At 32.7% G+C, this 20,367-nt stretch overlaps 1 protein-coding gene across 4 annotated transcripts in view; it reads left to right on the top strand.

Moving 5' to 3' along the window:
- Positions 1-215: 215 nt before the first annotated feature.
- Positions 216-20,367, top strand: part of LOC123910522 (DExH-box ATP-dependent RNA helicase DExH7, chloroplastic-like) — a 32,929-nt gene continuing 12,777 nt past the window's right edge. The window contains exons 1-23 of one of the 4 annotated variants that reach the window (XM_045961663.1): positions 216-556; positions 664-769; positions 925-1,115; positions 2,204-2,260; positions 4,675-4,825; positions 4,916-5,316; positions 5,981-6,199; positions 6,565-6,676; positions 7,056-7,247; positions 8,483-8,562; positions 10,246-10,368; positions 10,538-10,624; positions 11,739-11,839; positions 12,673-12,730; positions 13,243-13,308; positions 13,938-14,020; positions 14,120-14,303; positions 15,491-15,637; positions 15,717-15,818; positions 15,908-16,060; positions 17,801-17,905; positions 19,414-19,554; positions 20,242-20,331. In XM_045961663.1, the coding sequence (XP_045817619.1) occupies positions 299-556; positions 664-769; positions 925-1,115; positions 2,204-2,260; positions 4,675-4,825; positions 4,916-5,316; positions 5,981-6,199; positions 6,565-6,676; positions 7,056-7,247; positions 8,483-8,562; positions 10,246-10,368; positions 10,538-10,624; positions 11,739-11,839; positions 12,673-12,730; positions 13,243-13,308; positions 13,938-14,020; positions 14,120-14,303; positions 15,491-15,637; positions 15,717-15,818; positions 15,908-16,060; positions 17,801-17,905; positions 19,414-19,554; positions 20,242-20,331 (3,207 nt within the window). In that variant the 5' untranslated portion in view covers positions 216-298. Of the gene's footprint in view, positions 557-663; positions 770-924; positions 1,116-2,203; positions 2,261-4,674; positions 4,826-4,915; positions 5,317-5,980; positions 6,200-6,564; positions 6,677-7,055; positions 7,248-8,467; positions 8,563-10,245; positions 10,369-10,537; positions 10,625-11,738; positions 11,840-12,672; positions 12,731-13,242; positions 13,309-13,937; positions 14,021-14,119; positions 14,304-15,481; positions 15,638-15,716; positions 15,819-15,907; positions 16,061-17,800; positions 17,906-19,413; positions 19,555-20,241; positions 20,332-20,367 lie in introns of all 4 variants that reach the window. The other 3 variants (XM_045961662.1, XM_045961661.1, XM_045961660.1) reach the window with 3 other exon arrangements.

Here is a 20,367-nt window from a genome sequence, read left to right as displayed (position 1 = left end):
GATTTCTTACTTTTCCACTCACAAAGAGGTGGTTATTTGTGTTTTTTCATTTTGAAAAAATAAAAGAAAATTATTTTTTAATAAAAAAAACTACCTCTTTGTGAAAGGAAAAATAAGAAATGCATGTATGGAAATGCATGTAAATTTTGTTTTTTTTAAAATTAAAAATTATAACGTTATTTGTGCATCCTTACAAAAAAAAAAAAAAAAAGAAAGAAGAACACTTGTGCACGTTGTGCTTAAAAAAAAGGAGTTGCCAAGAGCTGGAGTGACCACTAAACTTTGATGGTGAGAAAGGATGCCGCCGAAAAGGAATCAGAAACAGAGCCGAAAGCCTCAGTCCTCATCCTCCTCCTCCGCTCCGAAGCTACAAATTTCGGCAGAAAATGAGAACCGCATCCGCCGGCTATTGCTCAACTCTGCCCGCCCTACCCCTGCGACGGACGATACCCTAACAAAGGATCAGAAAGCGAAGAAGCTGAAAACTGTTTACGAGAAACTCTCTTGCGAAGGATTCACTGATCATCACATTGAGCTTGCTCTCTCCGCTCTCAAGGTACCTACCACCAATACCAGACTCGATTGGATTTGATTGATTATTTTTGAGTTGGGAATTGGAATGGCTAGTAACTGTTTTGTGCCTATTTTGTAATTAATTTGTAGGAATGCGCTACATTTGAATCAGCTCTTGATTGGTTATGCTTGAATTTACCCGGGAATGAACTTCCACTCAAGTTTTCCAGTGGGTCTTCCTTTCATTATACTGAAGGTGCTGTGCGTATTTCTACTTCCCCTGATTATCATTATATAATAACAACACTGTCTTTGTTTGCTTTGAGTCCATAAACTATTAGAGATTGATCGTGTGCTTATATTATTATTATTATTATTATTATTATTATTATAATAATAATGCATTCACAGGGGGTTCTGTTGGTGTTATATTAAACCAACAAGACAATTCAACTCCCTCAGTGGATCCATCCATCACAACTAAGGACCAAGCTCTAGAATCTCCGGTTTTAATCAAGAGACAGTTAAACGATGATACTTTAGATTCTTGCCAATCATCTCAAGCAGATTGGATCAGGCAATATGTGGAGCAGCAGGAAGAGGTAACTTAACCATGTCATAGTAATCGGATTAACTGAGATAGTAATTTATCACTAATATATACAGCTTCTGAGTATCCTCTTCATTTGCTACTGTCAAGTGTTTGCTTATGACAATGTGTGGTAGAGAGAGGAAATGTAATGGATAGAAAGAAAAAGAATCTGTGTTTTCTGATTATTGATTGATTTGAACCTCATATATAAAGAAGTATGCTGGGAATAGATAATCTAGAAGCTAGCCATAGTGATACAACCCAATTAAAGTAGGTATCACACTCCAGAATTTAGAGGAAGAGACTAGATAATAAAAAAAGGAAGGAAATTGATTATATTTTTCATTACTTCATCATGAGGCTCTACAATGTTTATATAAGCTAGTCATACTCGTAGTAAGATAGCTATAGCAAGTTAGCAACTACACAATAGCATTACTCAGTAACTAACTAATAGAATATGCCTAAAAGATCCCGTCTAGAATAAACTAGATGAGTCATTATTCTCTTAGTCTTCATGATCCTATCATTACCAGCCCCTTCAAGATCAACCTTGTCCTCAAGTATGATACACAGGATTCCCAGTTCCAGAGATGCTATCATTGTTAGTGAGGTACTGAGGTGAAATATCATGTAAGTAGATGAAACTCTGAAGATTATTGGCATTAAGCTTCTCATTAAGCTTCTCAATTTCTTTTGAGTTGAAACGAGATCAAAGATGACAGAATAAGAAGTGATGGTGAAAATTGATGCAACAGAGAAGCATTAATCAGAATTGCGGTGTGCACTGGAGGAGGTGGTTGATTTTGATGATCGTGATTCTCCATGGATCAGTACCAGCTCGATGATACCATGTTAAAGTGAAAGAAATTGAGAGAAAGAGAGGGAAACATTATTTACTTGTACTGTCTTATAAACTTGTTTTCACATTCCATAAACAAGTAATAGTTTATCATTTATCCTGCATCATTTTCCTTTTTCAAGCACTTGATTGCATGGTGTTTGATCTTTCACTTGAACAAGGGCATTTTATAGTGAAACTGGCCGTGCTTCGTTTCTGTTGAAAATATACCAATATTAATGGCGTGGTATTTGCAGGATGATGAAAATAAGACTTGGGAAGATGACATTTTTGATGAAAGTAGTGCCACAAAGGTATTTCTCTTTTTTCTTTTGAAGATTAGTAAATATTTGGCTGTTCATTTCAACCTTAACTCTTCTCCATGATTTGCATGGTTTATGTTAATTGTGTTGTGATACTATGAAGTTCTGTTCAAGTACATGTTGCATTCTATGGGTTGCATCTGTTATGATTCTAGTGGTTTCTGTATTGTGTTAATACTTCAAGTAGCTTCTGCCTTGTCTTAATAACGTGCTGCCTGTTGCACAACATATTTTAGAGTTAAATCATTCAATGTGTTTTTGATCTTTAGAAAATTGACAAAATTTGATTTTGGTCCCTTTAAAAATTTATTCTTTTTTAGGCCTTGCATTTAGCAAAAATAGTGTGTTTTTAGCCCTCATCAAGGGCTACATGCACACATTTTTTGTTTTGTATTTTAGGTGCTAAAAACAAATGAAATTTGTGTAGGGACTAAATTCAAAATTGACCAATTTTTCATTGTCTGTTATAGTTAATTGCTAACTGTTTGAGTTACGCTTAGTAGTTAACATTTGGTAGGTAGGTAATTTTCGTCGTAGTAACAAAACTCTAGTTCACTGTATATGAACCTATACTTACATAAAGGTGCAGCTTCATTACCAAAAACTATTCTGAAATAGCGACTCAAATAATATTAACTATAAATTCCCCTCTGCACATTTCTCACCCTTTCTCACACTAACTCACCTATTAAAAATTTTAATATATTGTTTATTCAAATCTCGTTATGCCTCAAATCCTGAATACAGTTAAATTTTTGCTGCAAAAGTGAGAAAAAAATGTACAAACACCATGCTAACAACTTAAAAGGAGGTCATCCTTTTGGGAAAAACTCAAGTCTCAGATTGAAAAGAGATAAGACATGAAAATAGTTTATAAAGAGTGACATCCCTCACCTTACAAGTTGTTATTGTACGGATGAGTTAGACCCAATTCAAAACCTAAAATGATATCAAAACCTATTCATTGGGTGACCCACCACATTATCCATGCATAAAGTGGCAATAATGCTGGGCGAGAGAGGGTGTATTGGAAAAATCCAAGTTCCCACATTGAAAAGAGATAAGGCTTGAAAATAGTTTATCCAGAGTAACACCCAAGACCTTACAAGACGGTTTTGTATAAGGATGAATTGGACCCAAATCAATATCTAAGAGGCCCTAGCCACTGGCTCCCACATGTCAAAATCTAGTGTCATGTAAAGGGTCAAAATCACCTTCCCTGGTCCCTCATCCACACACTGTACTTGAAAGCGTTACATGAAATTAACTGACTATTCATTCATTCAAATGGTAGGCCCTCTCAAGGTACAAGACAGTTTTGTAAGGATGAGTTAGACCCAATTGAAAATCTAAGAGACCCTGGCAACTGACTCACACCCGTCAAAAACTAGTTTCTTGTAAAGTGACAAAATCACCATCACTGTTTTGTCAATCGTCACCCACACACTGCACTTGAAAGCGCGGCATGGAATTAATTGATTTTTTCATTCATTCGTTATGGGATCTTACACACCGTGCCCCCCGCACCACCCAGCTATTCTTATTTTTCAATAACTAACTAATTTTAATGATAAATAGCAAAACGTTACTTTGGAATCAAAATAGACCTAAAAAAGTATTAACAACAGCATGTAATAAGACATGAAGAGGAAATGGAAATGGAATTAGATTAGGAATAGGAATATAATACTTCAATAATGGGACATTCATCGGCCAAAATAAAGAACAAAGTGATATTTTCTGTTGGCGTTAACTGAGTCCATTTCTCAAAAGAAATGGAGAGTTCCTTTTGGAGAGAGATAGACACAAACAAGTTTGAATTATTTTAAAAAATATTTAACGACGATGAGACTCACTTGATGGTGGAACCGCTATCTAATTTTTGTGTCTATCTCTCTCCAAAGAAATGGAGAGGATCCTAACTTGCGTTAACTAAGAACTGTAGTTTAAAAAAATTCTCAATTCCTGAATTTCCATAAGATTCAAATTCTTTATATTTAAACACCATTTGGAGTGATTCATTTCAAAACTAAATTATGTACTTATTTTGTTAAAAAGCCCACATATCTCTCAACATATGATCTATCCAAAACGCTGAGTTTTTAAACCACTTTCTGTTGCCCATAAATACACGTCTCTCCCTTATGTGGTAAGTTTAACTACCAGCGGATATACATCCATTTCACCAACTGGTTTAAAAATCAATCAATCCAGTGAATAGTAAATGGTCTGGTTAAAAACTTAAGGTAAATATCCAGTTTTTTAAAATTGGTTTTGGTTTGCAAACTACACATGCTACAATCCCACCATTTATGATCTTCACTCCCTTTCTCGATCTTAAATAAAATATCGATTTTGACTAACGTTGTCCTAAAAGTTTATGATACATTTTTCTCTCTTATTAGCTTCGCGAACCCAGGCCTTATGATGTTATTGCCAAGGAGTATCTTGCTGCAAGGTTGGAAGCTACAAAGGCGAAGGAAAAAGGGGACAAAAAACATCAGGAGCTGGCAAGCCGTATCATACGAAAACTGAAACAGGAGCTGTCTGCTCTAGGTTAAATTGAATTTTATTTTTTTTATCTTTATTTCAATATCTTTTGTGATATTCAATTCGTCTTAGTTTATTGTAAAATATATTGAGCAGGATTATCAGATGATACTTTGGCCTTAGAATACGACCAAATCAGTACTAAACATGCATCTGAGGGAGCTTCCATGGGCCATGAGCCTTTGATAGAAAATGAGCCAAGCGATGTAGAAAGTAATTCTGCCGTTATTTTGCCATCTAATGTGGCCGCAATAAACGGTAGTGATGTGGAAAATCATAGCGCAGATGAAAATCTTGCCAAGTCTTGCTTACCAGCTGTACATGTTGAAAAAGATTCTGCACAAGGAGTGGCTGGAGACATTGAGCTTGGTGGTTTCTTCTTGGAGGATATGCCATCTAATGAAATACACCCTGATATTTTGAAAGCACAGAAACTAGAAAAAATTAAAAGATTATCCGAGAAGAACTTAGATAAGTTAGATGGCATTTGGAAGAAGGTAAGTTATTGGCTACATTTCATGACTATCTTGATGAAGTTTAATGCAATTCATGTGTCTTCCAATTATTCTCAATATCTTTTAGCTACACTGGAGTTTGAAGAAACACAATAATTACATTGGTTGGGCTTTGGACATGCAAATGCTTTGCTGAAACTAGTATACAAGTATCAAGGAAGGCGAAAGGGATGTTTTCATGAATTTGATATGACATTTCCCTTTTTACATTTTCTTATATTTATTTTCCAATATTTTCGAAATAGTAAAATAAAATGCTACATGAACCTGCACTAGAATTTAGACTTCTTGTTATGTGATAAGATTATATTTTTGCTTCTATTTGGTGTAAATCACGGGCTTTTTAATGCGGTTTCACTAACCAGATATGACGAGGGATTGGTTAGTTTTGCCCAGTGATTTTATCTTTTCATTTTGGGTTGGTTTCTGGTTTGGTGATTTGTTTGGGAGGATTCCTTATTCCCGCATGTAATTTTTTACTCTTCATCTTAATGAGCTTGTTCTTTTGTAAAGAATATAATATAAAATAATTACACATGTCGTTTTTTCTAAGCATTGGGTGGATAACAATGTATTCTATATATATAAATCTTGCCATGATCCGACAATATTCATTTCTTACTTGTTACAACTTATTTATGGACAGGGGGACCCTCAAAAGGTTCCAAAGGCTATCCTTCATCAGCTTTGCCAGAAATCAGGATGGGATGCTCCAAAATTCAATAAAATACTTGGCAGAGGAAAGAGTTTTTCCTATACTGTAAGCATATTGCGTAAAGCTAGTGGCAGGGGCAAGAATCGAAAAGCCGGGGGGCTGGTCACACTTAAGCTTCCAGATCAGAATGAGGCCTTTGAATCTGCTGAGGTGAGTGATCCATATGCACGTATTATGATTCTATGGTTGAGAAAAAGGTGAGAGAAATTTAATTGGAAACTGGATTCAATGCTCCTTAACGAATTGATAGTGTAAATAAAGCTTTTGTAGACAGGTTATGGTTTACCAGGAACAACAAAGCTGGTACAACCAATTACCCAACTTAACATCAATAGTTACAAATAGTAAAAAACAGAGTTGATCTTAATATTTTCTTAAAATATTTTGAAGAATGTGCTAGATCTTAAAACCTTTTTCTATGGTGCAACCTGGGTGCAGCCCATGCATCCCAGTTTTATCATTTATGGGAATTGTTTCCTGTAGATACAATATTTGCAGTGTTTACTTGATTGCAGGATGCACAGAATAAAGTGGCTGCATATGCTTTGTTCCAACTATTTCCTGATTTCCCAATTCATCTCCTAATTACGGAGCCTTATGCTTCAGTTGTTATGAAGTGGATGGAAGGTAAGCCTTTTTATTTTTTTTATTTTTTTTTTATGTTTTGTTGAACTTTGTTTCTACCATTTTGTAATGCGACTGTCATGTTATTGGTATAATTATTTTGATACTTAGGTTAAATGTTTTTAGTCCTAATAAATCATCTCATTTAAGTTTAGTTCTTATAATTTTTTTATCCATTTTTAGTCGCCAACTTTTACAAAAACTGAGTGGTTTTAGTCCCTAAATAAAAGCATGCAGTTTTTGTAAAATGTGAGCACTGGAAATTAATGATTTTTTGTAAGTAATAAACTTAAAAGGTGATTTTATAGAGACTAAACATATTTAACACTTTATCTCTTCAATATAAAAGTTTCTTAGAAGATATGAAATTTAAAACTTACAGGGGAATCATTGACCAAGCTAGAAGACAGTGTGGAAGATCATAAGTCTCGTTTTGTGGAGTCAATATTAAGTGGCGATGGCTCTGGTGAAACTGCATCTGCTGATGTTATAGACTATAAGTTTCCTCAAAACAACGGTAGAATTGATGAAAATAAAAGTTCAACCATTGATAGTCATCAATCATTTGCTCAGAGTAGGTTATTCCACTTATCTAAATCAATTTGGATTTGGAATCTTAGTTCCTTTTCTTTTCTGCTTATTTTTTGTGATGATGTTTTTTTAAATCAGCCTGGCCATTTTTGAAACTAAATGTTTCTTGAAGGTTGGTAATATTAACATCTACACGTGTTCAGTGTTTGAAAGAAACATCTGGATTTCATAAGTATAACTGGTTTACTTAGAGCCCGTTTGTTACGGTTTTTTTTGGTGAAAAAAATCACTTTTAGAAGTTTTTACCTGTTTCTAAAGATTTTTTAAAAAAAAATGAGAATCTGAAGAAATACAAAAAGTAAAAACTGCTTCAAACTAGAATCTGTTGAGTAGTTTCTCTAGAAAATCATTTCGATAACGTGGTTTTTAAAAAATAATTTATTCTCATATGATAAACAAACATAAAACAAGTTAAGTTTTTTTTTTGTTAAGAGTAACAATCCTCACTTTACAAACCGGTTTTGTAGGGTTGAGTTTGGTCCAACTCTCAAATCTCTAAAATCTAATCTCTATTATTGAATATCACAATCACTTTATTTAATCTTTAACCAATGGCCCTTAATTACTCTATAAACTATAACTGCTTATCAATATATTTGTGGGTATTATCCGTAGCCAACCTAACTTTTCCATCAACAATGAATACAATTAAAGGATAGGCTTTGGGGACAAATCAAGAACACCATATGGCCATTCAGGAGAATAAAAGGAATAAAAGTACAAATAGCAAGAAAATAAATGGGAATTGTGTTTTTATGAATATAATGAACTTTCTATAGATGGTCCCCTAAATCCCGGCGTAGGATTTATTGTGACATAACTCTGTCAAATTTGAAGGTGTTAGATGAAGTATATTAGAAATATATAAAGTGAAAACAAATGATAGAAAGAAGACAGAAACTGAGTTATCTCATAACCAATAATATATTATGTTTTAAGTACAATGAACACTAAGCATAGGAAGCAGAAGAATAGAGAATCTCAAAAGCTACTTAACCCAATTTCCCTGAGATTGTTATTTTGATATGTAAGTTTTATATAGCTGCTGGTTAAATATGCTATTGATACACTTATGAGACATGAAAGATCTTTTACGAGCGAAGACTTTGATACCTTTTGATTTTGATTGTAATTGAATAACATTTTACAAATACAATGCTTAAAGTTTAAGTGGGTGTCACCTTTTGATTGTCACGAATTTAGAATTATATTTTGCAGGAGGAACCTACAGTAAGGAATTGGAGAGTACTAATTTGAGACAGGCGCAATACATTAAAATGGGAACACAAAGATACCAGGTTAGCACGTGTTTTGTTTGATTTCTTATAACGACTCTGATTTTCTTATTGCTGTATTAGTACTTCATATCTGTGTTGTGGATTCAGAGGAAAAAGTGACAGAAAATATAACGACTCTGATTTTCTTATTGCTGTATTAGTACCTAGTGTGAAAAACTCAACTCTCACATTGAAAACTGATAAGGCCTGAAGGTGTATAAAGAGTAGCACCCCCACCTTAAAAGCCGTTTTTGTAAGGACAAATTAGGCCCAATATAAAACATAATATGGTATAAGTGTGTATCCATTCGGGTCACTCACCAAATTATCCACACATCAAGCCCAATACTGCTCTAGACGTGAGGGGGTTTATTGGGAAAAATCCAAGTTCCACTTTGAAAAGATACAAGGCCTGGAAAAAGATTATAAAATGTGACACCCTTCACATTACAAGCCGATTTTGTAAGGATGAGTTAGACGCAGTATAAAAACCTAATATTAGATTTGGATGGAACGTAAGATTGCAACACAAATCATAAGATCCTACCTAAAATGCAAAATTAAATGTGCACAAAAAATAACATAAAAGAAAATAACCTCGAAGTCACATCATTAAATTAAGTTTATTGAAAATTCAAAATCATAAGATTGCGATCCAAAACATAACACTATTCGACGGCACAAGTTCATAATCTCTACATCTCTAGAAACTACAATTCTATATATCTAGTCTAGTATATTAATCAATTCCCATTTGGGATATTCATGATCATCCTCCATATTATCTTCATTCTCATCAGTGACATTTCCATGTCCATCTTCATCAACATTAGGAACCTCAATTCATTTGCACCACCACCACTAGCTTCTCCAACTTCAACCAAGTCAACTACAATTGGACCATCTATCATCATGCACAACCCAATCAGCATAAGAAGAAAGCTTCTCAATATTATAGTCAATTGCTTTTCTAACTTGCTTGTGTTTATTCTTGAATTAACCATCACAGATGCCACATCATTCATGATCTTTTGCTTTAAACAGTTTTTTTTAATTTATTTATGTTTTGTTAATGTGGACCAATAATTATAAAGTCAATTGATACATAATAAACCAAGAACAAAATACAGATTATTTTATAAATTGGGGGGCTTACCATCTGAAAGGCACTCCAATTACACAACAATCAGATGAACTATATGTCAGATTCCATACTCTTATAGCAAACATTGATTTACTTTTGGAATCCTCAATCTAGAAATCAATATGACTTATTTCGTCGATGTCTTCCACCATCCTTTCTATATAATTGTATGATCCTTTCTTAACTTCATAATCATTTTCAAATCCACAAGTATTATGAAACTTGGGGTTAAAGTAATATCCTGCACCATGCAAGGGGCTATTCAGTTGGTCATCACATCTTTGACAAGGAAAAAAATTGTATTAGTTTCCAAATGAAGTCTTTAAATTATAAAACCAAACATAGAGAAGATAAGCACCTTTCGTTATAATCAACTGAGACACCATGGATCCATGCCACATTACTCTTCAATCCTATATCATTTAATTCACTCTAGTCCTAGGCCCTTCACTTCCATTACTGCACCTTCAACATTTCCATCCTCCCTAGGCACAATTGATTGACCTTTATTTGGAGAAAAATATCAATTTGTACTAACCTAGATATATTTTTCGTTCCAGGATATGTTGAAGTTTAGAGCTACACTTCCTATTGCCACACTAAAGGGTGATATATTGCAAATTCTAAAGGAAAATGATGTTCTTGTTGTTTGTGGGGAAACAGGCTCTGGAAAAACAACTCAGGTAACATTTCAGTTGTAGGTTGTGATTTTTTGACACATCATATCAAAACTTTATGTCGTCAATTGCATTCTTCTTGCTTCAGGAATTTGAGTATAGTTGATTGTAGATGGCAAATTCCCCCTTCGAGTTAGAGTGTTTGCATAATATTTTAAGATTGACTTTAATGTAGGTTCCTCAATTCATATTGGATGAGATGATTGAGTCCGGACATGGTGGACACTGTAATATTATTTGCACACAACCAAGGAGAATAGCGGTAAGTACAAAATCTTCTACGTGCATATTTGGCCAATGTATATCTTCTGCAATTTTAAACTGTAAATTGACACTGCCATTGTTGAAAATAAGATTAAGATCCATGCATTTACTGTATAGGATAGATATGTATATAGTCTCAACTAACATTCAATTAGTTGTTATATAGTGAAACAACTTGTAACTAATTTGTAACTGTTAAAACTGGTTCTGTAACAGTTTGACAACTCTGACTAAGCTTCATGTAGAAGCTTATTAGAATTTGGGTTGAGCCTAACTCAACTTTACAAAACCGGCTTGTAAGGAGAGGATTGCCTCCCTTATAAATATATCTTTAGACCATTTCTCATTCGATGTGAGACTCTTTAACATCAAGGTATAGTATATTGATTGGGGAAAACCTAATCTCCAAAAAGTAAAAAGTGAAATGTTGCAATGCCAAGTGCAAAAACATAATATTAAGCCAAGGCATTAGCGATTTGTGAGTTCATATTATTCAAACAGCTCCCTAGGAGCTTAGATTTGGGGAGGCTACACAAATGACACTTATTTGTGATAGTTAAGTTGCAATTCATATTGCCTCAAATCCAATGTTTCGTGAGAATAATCACATTGAGATATATTGCCATTTTGTTAGAGATTTTGTTTGAAGATATAATCGCTAGTTTTGTCAGTTCAAAAGATTTTATCTGGATATATCATCACTAGCTTTGTTAGTTAAAATGACCAATCGGAAAATGTTTTTACAAAGTCTTTGAGTGGTCCTCATATAAGCTATATATATATAACTTGAAGGGGAGCTTAGAAATAGTGAAACTATGATAGCCAGTATTTTAAAAAATTTAAATATGGTAACTATTATTCTTTGTGTGTTTATTAGGATTGAATATCCATATATATAATATAGCTTTTTTTTTTTTTTTTTTTTGAATCAAATATATATAACATAGCTTAGTTGTGAAATACATGGGTTTTTTTTGCTTCCCACCTCCCCCTATCTCTCTCTGTCTCAACATGCTTATAATTTAAATTTTGTGATCTCATGTTTTAACTTTCTTTTTCACATGTTAGATTGGACTTGCTTACAAGCTTATTATTTGTTGTTTATGTTTTAGGCTATTTCCGTAGCTGAAAGGGTAGCCGATGAGCGGTGCGAACCTTCACCAGGTTCTGATGGCTCCTTGATTGGTTATCAAGTTCGTCTAGATAGTGCCAGGTGTTCATTTGTCCATTCAACATTTTGTTTTAAAGTGATGGATATAATTAACAAATTGTTTGCCATTCAAAAAAAAAAAAAAAAAAATTAACAAATTGCTTATTGAACCAAATAGGCCAAGCATGAAGCCCTAGAAAAAAGCTCTGGGTACCACATAACAGTGTCTTAAAAAATGCTATAACAAAGAATACTTGCAATACTGTGTGAGATAGAAGAGATGAGAGAAGTATTATACTCACTCTTATCAACTTGTAACTGCCATTCATCAAATATTTTTATGTTATGCTACTAAATACCCCTTTCAGTCCTTTTTATAAGAACAAAAAAAAAAAAAAATCACCAAGGCCAAGAAAACACATTGTAAATAGTTGTCTTCATTTAATACTCCTATAAATTTAAAGTTATTCCCTGAATACCCCTATTTAATCACTTTTAATTCCACTAACTTACTTATTTTTAATATTCTCTCTCATAATAAATAAGGGCACAAATGAAATTAAACATCTAATACATCTAAAAATTGGTCAAAGTTTCTTATAAAAAGGACCAAAAATATTTTCACTTTTTTTTTCTTATAAAAAGGACCGGAGGGAGTACTATTTTTAGTGTTTAAAAGGTTTTAAGATTGTTTAACAATGCACATGCAGTACCTTGATCCTTTTGTATAGAAAATTCTTAATTAGTGACATAAAGAAAGTATTATGTAATGGAATGCTAATTACATTGTATATTTTTCCCCCACCCCATATGCCGAATGTGAGATGTTTTCTCTCTTTGTTATGTTATATACGACTTATAAGTAATAGTTTATTGACTGCTTATTTTCATGTCAGGAACGAAAAAACAAGGCTTCTGTTCTGTACAACAGGCATCCTTCTGAGAAAATTAATGGTACATTATTTCTTTTGAAGAGTTTAATAGGTTTATTATTATACAAAAACTATTCAATGAGAAGAAACTTGAAGAAACATTCAGTTATTCAAGAAAAGCATAGAAAACAAAGAAAGATACGATTCTTATTTATATGCTGATAATATGGAAGATTAATCAAGATTTAGTTATGGGAGAATAGTTAACCACAACTAACTACATTACTCTAATGGTAAATGTTGAAAGTACTCTATAATTTCAGAGTATATTTATTCCAATGAAAGAGTGCTCCTTTTATAGGAGATAGTACATAAAGAAATTCCACAAATTAAGAATGAATGATTTATGGAATAAAAATAAAACTCAATAAATATAAAATAAATGTTGTGACTAGTGGTATGTTCATACAAAAGTCAACGCACTCTATTTTCAATACCGAGCTATATTTGTTTTTATATATTGAATTTAAAGTTATTATTTACCTTGTTCATTTGTTAAATTTTATGTTATGATTTACCTTATTCATTTTGCAGGGGAACCGAAGCTTGACGGGCATTACTCATATCATAGTTGATGAAGTTCATGAAAGGTCTTTATTGGTCAGTTAAACCAATTAGGATGGTACACAAAAACATTTGCGTGAATCTTACACTGTGACATGGTTTCCATTATTTATGCCTTATCTGACTTGATGTGTGGTTCTTTGTAAGACATCTCTTAGAATTTTGAGTTGAGCCTAACTCAACCCTACAAAACCGGTTTGTAAGGTGATGATTGGCTCTACTTATAAACCCATGTGTTCAGGCCATCTCACATCCGATGTGGGAATCTCAACAATATCCTTGAATTCCATGCATAAGTATTTAAGTCATATATCAATCTAAGGATGCTACCATTGATAGGTGAGAAAAACTGAAATAGTTTTTGGTAGGGAACATATAAAAGAAAGAAAGAAAGCAGGCTTTTAATATTATTTTGTGTATATATAATACAACATAATCATCCAAAAGTCATATTCATACTGATATTTATGTCAAAAACTAATGTAGTATTACTAGTGTAAGCTAAGTGAAATTACCTAATTTGTAACCTTAACTTTTCCGAAATATATTTTGGTTTATAGAGGACTCGCGGTGCTTTATCTCTTCACCATCTTATGATAATAATCTATTCTTTTTCTTAGAAATATGTTAACCTCATTTTTTATTTTTTTTTTAATTTGTTACAGGGCGATTTTATTCTAATTGTGTTAAAGAATTTAATTGAGAAGCAGTCCAGTGAAAGCTCTTCAAAAGTCAAGGTCATTCTAATGTATGCTTTTAAGTATTTAAATTTGTTCCAAGAATTAGTAGTCTATTTTAGGCTTTTTTTAGCTCAACTTCCTTTTTATCTTACAACCATAATGATCAGGTCAGCAACTGTGGATTCAAGTTTATTTTCAAGATACTTCGGTCATTGCCCTGTAGTTACTGCAGAAGGCAGGACTCATCCAGTGACAACATACTTTCTTGAGGATATATATGATCAGATTAATTATCGACTTGCTTCAGATTCACCAGCTTCTTTAACATATGAAACATTTCCCGAAGGACAGGTAATCTACAGCCTCTTAAGATCATTTTTGCTGAATTGAGTTATAATTTATCTGATTTATAGTTGTTTAACCATTCCTTCTAGCTAATAGAACTAGACCAGAGAAATTGGTATCTATATTGATAAAATTAGTAGAAACAACAATTTATTTATAATAATCTTTGGACTGTTAACTCAGAACGGTGAATGAGTTCTTTTACAATACAACAAATTAGGAATTAACTCATAAACTAGGAAAAGAAATAGTTTACTGTTACAAGGGGTCTAACAATATAGCTCCCCAACATTGGATCCAGGATAAAAAGGGAAGTGTTGAGAGTCCGACATTGGATGAGACATGACTTGAAAGTGTGTTATAAGTAGGAGCTTGTTTTGCTTGCCACTAAAATTATCTCAGCCTGATGATCATTCCAGCTATCTGGCTAAGCTATTGTGAACCTTGTGAATTTGCAAAGCACCACTATATTTCTCTTTTTGTTATTTGTTCATGGTAAACCATTGTTAACTTTGTGAGAATCTCATGGATTCTGAGAGAGAACTCTAAAGTGATTCAACTGAATCTTGATCAATTTTTCATTTATGAATTCTGTTGCTATTACAATGCATGTGAGATCCATTTATAGATCCTTTGTAAGCTTTACTGCACTAACTAATTCTGTTAGTTAGTTTCTGATTTTCAGGGGATAGTTACAAGGAAATATTACTGTGTGGTGAGGGTATACATTAGATAACATAGGCACTAGCCTAGACGAGGATATCTCCACTAATTAATGTGTAGTTGGACCTATCCTTTAATAACCATCAACGTCTTTTTTTGTTATTTGTAGTAATGTTTGGGGTCTAATAAAATAAGCACATTCTACAACAAAAAATGGTTCATCACTTTTAAGGAATAGAGGGAGTGTGTGTGTGTGTGTGTTTCCCTTTCACAGCTGTGTAGTTCATTTTTGTTATTCATAGTTCAACTGTAAATCCACACAAACATCTTCAATCTTCTGTAATTCAAGTTGACTCCACACTTTGTAATAATTAGATTGCTAATAAAAATTGCATTATTGTCTGGCCCGATTTTAGAACTAAGGATATTTCTTAAAAAAATGTACAAATTTTACATTGAAGAATCAACCCAGATGTTATACAGATTACCCTTACTCAATTTAATGAAATGCTGCAATTCAGAACTTGCAGAGAGCTCATGTGACAAACAACAGGGGGAAGAAGAATCTAGTCTTATCTGCATGGGGTGATGAGTCTGTGCTTTCTGAAGAACTTTTTAATCCATATTTTGATCTTAGTTATTATCAGTCATACAGTGAACAAGCCCAAAAAAATCTGGTGAGTCTCTTTTAAAATGTGAATCTTCATACTACCTATAATGTAACCTCTAATTTGACCATTCAGAAAAATTATTCAGAAAAGAGTAAATGAGGATGTCATCGATTACGATCTTATTGAAGATCTAATATGTTACATTGATGAAAGTTGTGGTGAGGGTTCCATCCTTGTCTTCTTACCGGTAAGACTATTTGGTTTTCATTTGAGCTGGTACGCATACCTGTATTTTCTTATATAGTAATATATCTTCATTGTAATTTGACTTGTTAGGGAGTGTTTGAGATAAACCACTTACATGATAAGTTAGCAGCGTCGTACCAATTTGGTGGGCCATCTTCTGATTGGATTATTCCTTTGCATTCGTCAGTTGCGTCAACTGAACAGAAAAAGGTGTTTTTACGCCCTCCAGGAAATATACGCAAGGTGAGTTTGATCCATACAGTATATTAACTAGTACTATAAAACACTAATATTGTAGTAATCTGTTAAAACTCATTAAGGAGAACTTTGCAAATACCTTGCTCGAGGGTTATTATACCTTGGAGCATATGTATAAGAATATGCATACAATTACTTTTGTTACATATAACGTCAATCTGAGGTCATGATACCTTGGGGCATATATATAATAATATGCATCCAATTCCTTTTGTTACATATAAAATCAATCTGAGGTCCTTGTAGAGATTTCATGAAGATATCGGCCAATTGATTATTGGAGTTCACTGAAGAGGTTTAATGATGCCTGATAGGATCTTCTCTCTGATGAAGTGCAATCACTTTTATGTGTTTAGTCCACTTATGAAAGATGTGATTTGAAGAAAGATACAATGCCAACTGATTATCACACATATGTTCTATAGGTCTTAGTTCACAAAATTTCATCTCTTTTGAGTAAGTGTTTCAAACCACAAAAGTTCACAAGTAGTGTGGGACAACAGCCTGAAGTAGACCTATCACCAGTATCATCTACCCATTCTGCATCTGCATCTGCATATCCAATGATATTGGTATGACCTCAATTTATATGAATAAGCCCTTTCCTAAGTGACCTCTTAATATACCTCAACATCTAATCTACTATATTCCAAATTTCCAATGGCTATCACAAGGTGAATTTAGAAATTGACCCAAACTGACAACAAACGAGATATTTGGTCTGCTCAAAGTGTTAGATTATTCAATTTTTCCACTAATCTCCTGATTTGGCTTGGGTCAAGATGTGCCTCCTCTTGATTTTGTTGAAGTTTCACATTAGGGTCCATAGAAGTTTCACATTAGGGTCCATAGAAGTTTCACATTAGAGTCCATAGGCAGTATTTGGCGCACTTGTTTCCATCGGCAATCCAATTTCAACAAAGGATCTTCTTGATGGTCTTTTGGAAGAAAATCATGTCGTCATCATGTCAATCACTGTTAGTGTTGAAGCTCTCCATGCTCATGAAGCAACAGTCTAGAACACTGCAAACTCATGTCTTCAATTTGCAAATTGTTTACTATTTATTTTAGAAGGGTTAAATAAATTTTTGGTCCCTATAAATGTCTCAAATTTTGTTTTTAGTCCCTCTAAAAAATTTCAGCAAGTTTTGGTCATCCAAATGTTTTCCGTCACCGCTTTTGGTCCCACTTTTAAGTCAATTCATGTGTATCCTTCAAAATTTTGAAATATTTTTTGCAGTCATATTTAATACATTATAGAAATTTCTCTTTAGAATTTTTTAATAAGAGATGAATTAAATATGAATTTTGTAGTTTTTGGCGCTTAAAAAATTCATATTTAGTTCATCTTTTGTTTAAAAATTCTAAAGTTTTGTCAGACAAATTCTTATAATATTATAAATATGAATACAAAAATCATTAAAAAAATGTGAAGAGTACACATAAGTTGACTTAAAAGCCTAGACCAAAAGTCGTGATGAAAAACATTTGGATGACCAAAACTTACTGAAAGTTTTTAGAGGACTAAAAATAAAATTTGGGATATTTGTAGGGATACAAAATTTATTTAACCCTTTATAAAATATAAGAAAATATAATATATTTGATCTTATGTTAGATTATCAGATTATTTAGATAATAATAGTTATTTTCTTATACTCTAAAAACTATAATGGTTTTTGTTTATCTTTGTATATCTTAAATCATGTTTTATTGTACTTCTAGGTTGTTATAGCCACAAATATAGCAGAGACCAGCATAACAATAGATGATGTGATATATGTAATTGACTGTGGAAAACATAAGGAGAATCGTTATAATCCGCAGAAGGTATGCTCTTGTGGCGTCCTTTTAATAATTTCTTTGCTTGCTGTTTTACCTTATGAATCTTTACACTCTCTGGATCAAAATCTAATGCGCTAAAAGACAGACAGTTTTATTTTATTTTTTTATTTTTAAAAAAGAGGAGTAGCAAAGAATTACTACCTCAAAATATATATAACCATGAAAGACAAGAGATATACAAAAAAAGGAGGGGGACTAGAAAACAAGGCTTACCCAATCTATTGTCAACAAAAAAGGAAGAAATTTGAGGGGGAAGCTCATTCCAAAAAGTAAAGCTATTCAAGCCTAAACCAATGTTAGCCAGTCTATCTGCACATTGGTTTCCCTCCCTGTAAACATGAGACACCACAAAAGACAGACAGTGTATACATGAATAAATTATTTAGAAATCAGAGTCACTAAAACATAGTATGATACTGATATCGTACAATACGGATACAATTATTGGGAAAAAATTAAAAATTATAAGTCCTGATATAACTATAGTGCAAACACATAAATTTTTTGTAAAATTAATATTAATTTGAAAACACATCGTAAGATACCAATAGGGTACAATAATTAATATTAAAACACAAATATTAAATTAAAAGAGAGAATCAATAATTTTTTGGGTGGCAAGAGTCATTGTTGAGATGATAAGTTTTTCTCATGTATTTATTTTTATGGTACTGGTATACAAGTTCACTGAATGGAAGTAAGAACATGTGAAATACAACTGGAAGTATCCGAAGGGTCGGGGAAGTATTATACATGAATATAATACAAATTAAATCATAGATTCCTAATCTAAGGTCTTACACCTGTTGCAGTACTTGGGATGCAATGGATCACCTAAAGGAAATAAGTCTTGAAATGTTCCCATCCTCATTGTTATTTTTTAGTTATTTTGCTGGTCTAAATAAATAAATAGTTGAAATGGAAGTGATCTGTTCTATTCTACTATTTTTATTGTTTACCGATTTCACTTTCTTTTGCAGAGCTAGAATTACAACAAAAAAATTAGTATTAAACTCTTAACCAGGGCTGGTCCCGATTATTTGGAGGTCCAGCTCTGAATATTAAAAATGTACCTCTTAATAAAAAAAAAAACGCAAAAAATTCGAAAAGAATAATTCTCATTTAAATTGTAACTAGCATTAATAACTAGCAGTTTTTGCAGCAAATTCATCAATCAAATTTTCATATTGTATATTATTCAAGTGATCATTCTCAATTGCTATCAATGCGAAGTCATTAAGTCTTTCTTGTAACATGGTAGACTGCAAGTAAGACTTCAAATTGAGGCCTACTACCATTTTTATTTTTTAAATCAACCTTTCAATTTTTTCTAGAGGCCTACTACCATATACTTTTTTTTAGGCCCCAAAAAAATGGAGTCCGGGCTCCATAGGACACCTTGCACATGTTACAGGCCGGTCTTACTCTTAACATGCGTGGAATGAGAAAATAGAACACCTTACTATCTGGTTTGATTTTATGGTTGATATTAGAAATTGTCTAGCATGGTTGAAGATTGGATTTCTCAAGCAAATGCAAGGCAGCGTCAGGGTAGAGCTGGACGTGTAAAACCTGGAATTTGCTTTCGCTTGTACACCCGTTATAGATTTGAAAAACTCATGCGTCCTTATCAGGTATACATTTTGAAAGAAAATGCTTAAAAGAATACTTACTAACAGAATTCTTTTACTGATAGCTTTAACTGCTTATGACAGTTACAACTATTTTTGTGACTTACTCACTGATGTAACCTCTCACATTAGAATGAACATTATTCAGATTATATATTTCAGATTCTCTTGATTACTATGTTTCTTTGTACCGTGAATTCTAAAAATATAGATTCTTTAATTTGAATTTAGTTTGCTTTTATGTTTTCATTTACTGTTGCTATGTTTTTGTTGTAAATATGGTTTTTTTTTTTTTTAATTATTTGTAACAATTGTCTTTTTCCATTAATCAGGCCAATTAGATTTAGAATTGTCTGTTTGAACAAATTTGTGTTTGTATCCTAATAAAATCTTTTGAAATAATTTTTACAATATTATTCCTTAATTCTACAGTTTTCGCTAATAATTTTAAAAAATGATTCCTTATTTACATTTTGTTTCCCCGTTTCATAATTTTGCAACAGAAAAGAAAGCAAAATGCAAATCACGGCTTTTAACTTTTAAAATTTATAATTCTAAAAATACCCAGTCTCCCTCTTTTTTAAGATTTTGAGAATGAATTGCCAAAACAATTGTCTTTTGTTTTGTATTTCCATCATTCTAATATCCTTTATTTTCCTTGTGTGTCCATGTTATATTGTTCTTATCCAGGTTCCAGAGATGCTTCGGATGCCATTAGTTGAATTGTGTCTGCAGATTAAGTTACTATCTCTTGGATATATCAAGCCATTTTTGTCTATGGTAAGCAATTTTTTTTAGAATTTAAAAAAATTATGT

This window comes from Trifolium pratense, linkage group LG2 (assembly GCF_020283565.1).
Source record: "Trifolium pratense cultivar HEN17-A07 linkage group LG2, ARS_RC_1.1, whole genome shotgun sequence".
NCBI lineage: Eukaryota > Viridiplantae > Streptophyta > Magnoliopsida > Fabales > Fabaceae > Trifolium > Trifolium pratense.
Note: the sequence above shows the minus strand (reverse complement) of the source record. Positions and strands in the feature narration are given on the sequence as shown.